Source organism: Barbus barbus, assembly GCF_936440315.1.
Source record: "Barbus barbus genome assembly, chromosome: 15".
In the NCBI taxonomy this organism is placed as follows: Eukaryota; Metazoa; Chordata; class Actinopteri; order Cypriniformes; family Cyprinidae; genus Barbus; species Barbus barbus.
In genome coordinates this window covers 29,117,481-29,125,283 of record NC_136743.1, presented here as the reverse complement: position 1 = coordinate 29,125,283, position 7,803 = coordinate 29,117,481, and the positions used below count along the sequence as shown (strand labels likewise).

The 7,803-nt window shown below is 37.5% G+C and overlaps 1 protein-coding gene across 2 annotated transcripts in view; it reads left to right on the top strand.

Moving 5' to 3' along the window:
- Positions 1 to 229: 229 nt before the first annotated feature.
- LOC306881941 (rho GTPase-activating protein 21-A-like) overlaps positions 230 to 7,803 on the top strand; it is a 55,719-nt gene continuing 48,145 nt past the window's right edge. Inside the window, exons 1-2 of one of the 2 annotated variants that reach the window (XM_079436324.1) lie at positions 230 to 447; positions 1,253 to 1,429. In XM_079436324.1, coding sequence (XP_079292450.1) covers positions 1,358 to 1,429 — 72 coding nt within the window. In that variant the 5' untranslated portion in view covers positions 230 to 447; positions 1,253 to 1,357. Of the gene's footprint in view, positions 448 to 1,252; positions 1,430 to 7,803 lie in introns of those variants that run through there. The other variant, XM_079436325.1, reaches the window with a different exon arrangement.

Sequence of the window (7,803 nt, the reverse complement as noted above, 5' to 3'; positions counted from 1 at the left end):
ATTTCTAAAAATTCCCTATTTTGTAGCACATCAGCACTTCAAAAAAGGAGTGAGAAATAAAAATAAAATTGTAGGATTTTTTTAAGTGACTTGATAGAGATAACAGATCGTATAAAGAAAATAGAATTTGTAACAACGCAAATGATTGGCTGAAATTTAAACGTGAGGTGTTAGGAAGAATCTGATTGGATGTGGGCTCCCTCAGCTAGAGAAGGGTGGCGTTTCCAAGGATTCCGAGTGCGCTCGAGCCCCGATCCAACTAGTGCCGCGCGCGTGTGTGCGTCGAGTTGGACCGGGGAGTAGGAAAACTTTCTTATTGTTTTATCCATCAAAAACACTCGGACTGAGGACAAGACTCGGAGCTATCCTGTCGCCTAGACAGTTCTGACGCATAAATAAGTTCTTTGGTGCGCAATGGGCGTTACATCAGGGCTTTATTCCGAACAGGTAGGTGCTGGCTAGCCATTACAATACCAGTTAGCCTTTACTTTGTTTTGCTAGCTACTCATGCTAACCAGATCCCAAGCTTTTGTATATCCCTCAAAACACTCAAACTTCGCCCAACACGCGAAGGATTTAATGTGTTCGCTCTTTAAAATGAAGTTTGACGCTTTTAAAGTGTATATAAATAGAGTCGGTTGTGTTTGAGTACACAGGAGAAAGTTTGCAGCGCTGTTAGCCGCTCATACACCAGTTCAGTCTGACCACACCACATCAAACCTCTCCGCTCACAGTCCGATTAGACGCTCTGTCCAGGGTTATCATTTTATTTGAACAAGATTAAACTTGTTTAATTAGCTCGTGTGTTGTGATACCTCACAGTTTGATACCTCTGAGATATGAATGAAGAAAATGTGAGGCGCATATAACCATGTGGCACACGGGAAAGACTCACGTTTTGCTGGAATATGCGATTTTTTTAGGGCGTTTATATTGGTCGAAGTCTATTGGTTACTACAGTTAACGAGGTTACTTTAAGACACCTGTCAAACAAAACCCCAGAACCAATCGGAAATCGCGTTAAAGCGTCTTTAGATATCTGAAAGCGTGCAGAGAACTTTGAACTCATTAAAAATATAATGTAATTTCGCTCTGAAGGTTAAAAAGAGATTTCTCACTTAAAAAAAAATAGTAAAAAGTGTCAAAAATCTAAACATTAAAGTGCTATATTATGCTGTCAAATAGTATTTTTTTTCTCCAGTAAATACATGCTTTTGCAAGTTTTATTAAAATATCAAAATTGATCCTCCAGGCTCTTTTACCCAAACATGTTGAAAACCAAATCCAGCTGGATAATGAAGTGTGATCTTGGAGCTGATTTGAGGAGATTTCTCTAGATGTGGGCTGCAGCGGTGAAATGATGGCAACACATTGGAGGAATTCAGATGAGGAAGAGCTGAGTTATGCCGGCGCATCTCCGCAGTATGAGGTGAGACCCGTGGGTTATCCTACTGGATTGCTTATTGAAGGAAAATCCCCGCTGGAGGGTCACAATGGTGATGGGATCATAGATCATCATAACATTTTGGGTTACCAACCTAGATCTGTGACTCTGACCAATAGGCTAATGCCAGTTGTGGGTCGATTGAGATGATTTACCATTTTAGATGAGCTGATCTCTTTTCCTGAACTTGTCACAAATACAGAAATGCTTTTTTTTTGTAGCAATATTTCACACTTAGGTTGGAACGTGTAGCACTGGTTTGGTGTTTTGCAGCAGATGTTTTTATTTAATAGACTGTTTGTCTTTGATTTGAACTGTGTGCATCTACATCAGCGAGTGTACGTTATCTGTAGTGAGTACGACTTTACTTTAGTCATAGAGTGTGTAGAGGAAAAACACTATTAAAATGTCATTAACACCAGTGAAACACACCCTGGCATTAAGTGAGATGATTTTAGATGTAAACAGACAATGATTTACTACTTCTGTTTCCCTTTTGTGAGACTATTGGTGATGGACCTTGTTCTATGTAGGGGAGTTCAGTAAAATTTTGTCGGTTTTAAAATGAAAGGCATCAACCTAATGCACACTGTGGGAGCACAATTAGGAGCTCCTCCAACCCCCCCCCAAATTGAAAAGAGCAAATATTCAATGACTTGTACCTGGACTTCAAAGTTGAAGCGTTTTTCAATTGCGATAGTGTGCCAGCACACATCACATTAACATTGGTGTTTTTAGCAATTCAAACAATTTGAATGTAATAATAAAATTAATAACAGCACTAATTAGGGATGTTCAATTTAACCAGTTAACTGACCGATAAGAATTTTGACCGATTAATACAATCAGTTAAACGGTTTAAAGTCACTTATTCAGGGCTCGACAGTGCGAGCATTTCACTCCCATTTGCGACTAAAAATAGATGTGTGCGAACTGGAAAATGTATTTAGGAGCACAAGTGCGAATACAAAACAAAATACAAAACAGCCTAACTTATACAGTAGCCTATAACAAACGTATTAATTTATTCTGTTTATTTATGGAAAAATTGCGATGCAGCCTCATATGATTACGTTAGAACTTTAAAAAGGCAATGGTTTAATTTAAATGAGCACAGATGAGAAGAAAAGCAGAGCGAGTAAAAGTGAAGACGCGCTAAATGACGCACATTCGCCACTAGAGGGCGCTGCCGTTACCCCGGTAACCCAGTAAACAAATCAGCTGCCTACTTTCCTAAAACTGTGTAAATAGTGTTTCACACTCACAGTCATTTGGAAATTTATATTCGCTTTAGTCTTCACAATAGCATCAAATAATTCTTACTTAAAGACTTAATGAGCTATTTATTTTCAAACATTTTTTCTAACCTAAAACATGGCCCATCCACTGATCTATAATAGAGAACAGCGGGCCTATCTATATATCAACGACTGATTCGTTATTATTGTTCAGTAACACAAGTTGCATTAGTTAACATGAAAAAAACAATGACTGCATTTATTAATAATGCTATCTTAATTTCAACTTTTAATACATTATAAAATCAAAAGTTGTCTTAATATAATTCAATGGAGCTAACATTAACTAACATGGTTGTATTTTTTATTAATCAACATTAACAAAGAATATTAACTACTGCAACAAATAGCTATTGCACATTTTTAGTTAATGTTAACCTGCTTTAACTAATGTTAACAAATGGGACTTACTTACCTATTGTTCTTTCGTTCATTTGAACAATCTTTTGCACTCTAATCTTGAAACACTTGTTTACTTTATATTTTTATGTATTTTTTATAAAAGTCTTTTAGTAAATTATCTTTAATAAAGTTATTTAACCTGTTAGGAGGACAACACTTTTTTTCACTTAGAAATTATATATTGTGATTTTAAAAACAAAAACATATACCGTGACAAAAGCTTCAATGATTATTGTGAAAATTTTATACCGACACAGTTTAATAGGATTATAACTAATTACATAATTAGCCTATTAAATAGTGTCTGAAGTAAAATTATTTAAAAAACTTGTGTACTTTCTGTATTCTGATAAATTAAATAATTGTGCTTGTAAATGTCTCTTTGTATCCCCTTATTAAGCTAAACACCTAATTTGAAAAATTTGCATTGCGCCCCTAAATTTTTTTAATGCGCTCCTAAATTTTTTGACTTAGGAGCACATGTGCTCCTTGGGGAAAAGGTAAGCGTCAAGCCCTGTTATTTAATTTACATGTTTTTTAGAGAGAGAGAGAAAAAAAAAGACATAAGTTGCCTATAAGTCACATTTTATTATTTCATTCAGAAATAGGCTGACGTGAATTACGTACATTTTTACTACATAGTTAAACTGAGCAGTGTGTTTTTTTTCCATATGTTTGACTGATTGTTTTTTATTATGATAGTGGGACAGGCAGCATTGTCAAAGTAGAATGCTTAACTGTGTGCGCATGCAGCGCTGGTGCAATTACCCCCCCCCCCCCCCTTCTAACAGCGGAAGAAACTACTCCTTTTAGTCATGATTCAGATAGTCGGAATTGTAAAAGGTTTGCTTTTATCTGTGTACATTCACAAAAAAAACTAATCTTTGTGCTTTTGTAAAATAATCTAAAAAAAATGGGATGCCGCTTTCTGCACTCTGGTGTCCTTTTGCGCAGCACAAAAATGAACTAAAACTCTGCATAGGCTACTTGTTGCACAGTTTTTCTTTAGTTTTTTTTAATTATTATTTAAGTGAAAATATATTTCTTGTATAGGCCTATTTATTCGTAATAAAAATAAGACATGTGTATATATAGAGCGCCTAGCTTTGTTTTTCTCCGCTCGCAGAAGCGCTGCAGGTGTGTGATGTGATAGCTTATGATGACCATGTGAATCCTCATGTTCTGTTGTTTGCTGCTTTATGCGGATGTAAAAATAATGTGCAATAAACCGTATTTTGATTTTAGTTCAAAGCAACTGCACAAAACACAACATAGGCCTTTTATGTTATTATGAGAAGTGTAAATATATTTTCGGGTTCATTATGAAACAGTCCGTCAAAGTGGAATTAATGGGAAACGCTGTTCTGACTAACAGAGTTCAGTTAGAAGAAACTCAGCAGTAACATGTTGTTGAGGTCATAAGATTGAATTAAGTTGTGCTGTTGTGTGGCCTGTTGTTGTTGTTGTCACTGACTGTGTGGAATGCACCAGCTGTGCTGCTTCCTCATCCAGATCTGCTCATTATTCCTGAATGCCAGCTGTGAAAGTAATGCCTTACCTCTGCTCTCATATTGAAGAAATTCTTTTTTTCAAAGTTCTGTTATGTGGTATTATCCATGCATTGAAGTAGCTACTTCGTTTGATGGTTATATCGCTGAGGTTTTGTTTATAGCCAAGTGTGCTGAACCTGTTTTCAGATGTGGTGAGTTTGCATATCAAAAGTCTTTTGGAAGTTGAGACTCGTGTTTGTCTAAAAGGTTTTTAGCTTAGGTTAATGTTTTGACTCTTGATGAACTCTGTTGTTGTCCTTTCAGCACAAAACCAGTCTGGATTTTTCCACACTTTTTCCACAGCCTGGAGTTTATTTGCTGTCTGAAGTTCCTTTGTAGTTCAAGAGAAACATGAAGGACTGTAATATTTAACCATAAGTGTGTGTTGCAGAAGAAATGAAATTCTTTGGATGCTCTTGAAGGAAATTCCCTGGCAGGCGAGGAGCATCCGTTTATCTGTGGGGGAAGCTTTTCTAAACCGTCTAAAGCCCCTTTCACACTGCACGTTGGTCCCGGAAAATTGCCAGAGTGCCTTCTGTGTGAACGCAACCACGACCCGGGATTGATTCCGGGATCAATCCCGGGTTGGGGACCTAGTAACATTGCCGGGTTCAGTCCCGGAACGAGCGCTGTGTGAACCATGCCGGATCAATGCCATAAAGACTGATGACGCGTGTTATCATGCGACTCTTTTACCGGGTGTTTTGAAGGCAGATCAACATTCACACAACGAAAAATGTGTAAACAGGAATGAAGCAGCGATCGGAGCCCCTCACTATCCGTGCTGAAGCTGAAATCGTTCGCCAGTTTATTTATTTATTTTTTTTCATTAGTGAAATGGTGCGCGGCGCATTACGTCACATGATTACGTCACGTGTCATTCCGGAACATTTACGGGTTGTGTGTGAACGCTCTCACAGATTCTGGAAAATCACTGGCAGTGTGAATGCAGCAAATCTAACGACCCGGGAACAATTGCCGGAACACATTACCCGTGTATTTTCCGGAATCTCTGTGTGAAAGGGGCTTGAGCCACACAGTCAGATCGCAGTGCAGCTACAATGCAAACAGCTGGTGTGAAACCTCTTCCTTTAAACATATGTTCAATGTGGGGAGCATCTGAATGCTGACTCTGCCAAAGAATATGTGCAATATTTCTTTTGCTGTGTAGTTGGGTATTAACTTATGGCTTTCAGTGTGGGTTGAGTCGACTTGGCCTTGAATAGTAAGGTTTGTTTAGTTTTTTTGTAAGTTAAGTAGTAACACTGACCATCTTTTCTCTTGCTCTCAGTTTGAGCTGTCATCCATGGTCTGGATCTTTTCCTGCAGGCGTGTATGTGGTCAGTGATTTGGTTTCGTTTTTCGTTTCTGTTTGTTTTTCTCAAATAAGCAGGGTTTTCCCATTTAAAAAGAAAGCGAAGTGGGTTAAATGGAGAAAAGGTAAGTGAGTGCTAGTGATTTATGTTGGGTATAGGTGTCCTGCTGTGATATTAGTTCCAACAACAATCAACATTTTTGTGCTCAGCCTGCCGAATCTTTCCATTGGCCTTCTGAATGAAGACCTTTGTATAAACCCCTGTCCACATTCACGGTGGGTTGAAGGTCATCTATTTATAGCATCTGCCGATTTGTGCTCCCATTACCCCTCCCCTTTAATCTAATATTCAGCACTGCCTCTGTTTTTCTGCTGAAATAGTCAAGGGACAGGATGTCTCTCTTCTTCCAGTGGTCTGTCTTCATTAGGAGTTTCATACTGAGTGATGAGGAAGGGAAACCTGTTGAGCCAAAAGATTTAATGTGTGAATGGGAAGATTTAAGTCTATTTTTTTTAGCTTAGTGCTTGTTTCACATGACTCAGCTGAACTTATGTTGATTGAAGACTAACATGTGGAACTCTGTGGTAACACTGGTTTTTGAATAGTAACTTTTTTCCTGTTTAGTTTGTTACACGAGTGACTCATTTTATATTAACAGTCCTCTGTGTAAATAATATTAGCTCATTGTGCTTGGCCTGCAGTGCTCCATTACTCATATTCAGAGTTTTAAAGCTTATTAATATGCATTGAGCTGCACAAGCTTTGGAATATCACAGGATTGTGACACTTGCACTGTGCATTTTAATGGGTATAGTTCAGACAAATATATATTCTGTCATCATTTACTCACCCTCGTGTTGTTCCAAACCTGTATGGCTGACTGGGATAAAAAAACAAAACAAAAACTTAAAATAGAGCAGTATGGAGACTCTTCAAAGAAAGTATATTGTGACCAGGGATGGTCAAACTCTAAAAAAGCGCTTTGGAATGTTGTCCTTAAGTCGGAAAATATTCATATGTGGATGAGGTTTAAGTGGTTTGCAGTGAATCTTGGTTTATTTCACGTACAAATGTGGCAAGTCTTCAGGAAATTGGACTGTTGGTTTAGAGCCTGAGTCTGTGGTCATGATATGGTTTTTATTGTATGGAAAACAATCTTTAGCTTGGAGGCTCATTAAAACGTCTCTTGGTGTGTTCCATGGAACAATGAAAGTCATACAGGTTTGGAACAACAAAAAGGTGAGTAAATGTTTGTTTTTGGAACCCTGGAAATCCCCATCTTTTCCCAACTCATAATGTACAGGACATGGGAAATACATTTTTGTGAGAAAGTAACGTTGAGTCTCTCTGCATTTCTAGAATTCTCTTGTTATTTTGAATAGAATAACAAGTCATTATCATCATCCAGTTGTTGTCATGTTGACATAATTTCCTTGTGAAATGCATTTTTGAGTAGATTAATGAGTTGGGTGGAGGCAGAGCTGGTCTCAAGCATTTCTTGATTTTCTGGTTGACCACAGTTTCCACACTGGAGGGCTTGACTAATGCGTCCTCCTACTACTTTACTGTTGGATAAATAACTAATTTGAAGTTTCAAAATAAAATTGATTTAAGCATAATCTGGATTAAAGAGTTAGCTAAAACAAATGAAAATTGTGTCCTTATTTAGTCACCCTCATGTTGTTCCAAACCTGTCATTTCATAATTTTCATTTGCAGGACTTGAAGATATTTTGAAGAATGTTGGTAGCCAAACAGTTTGTGACCTTTGACTTCCATATTATGGAAATAAAA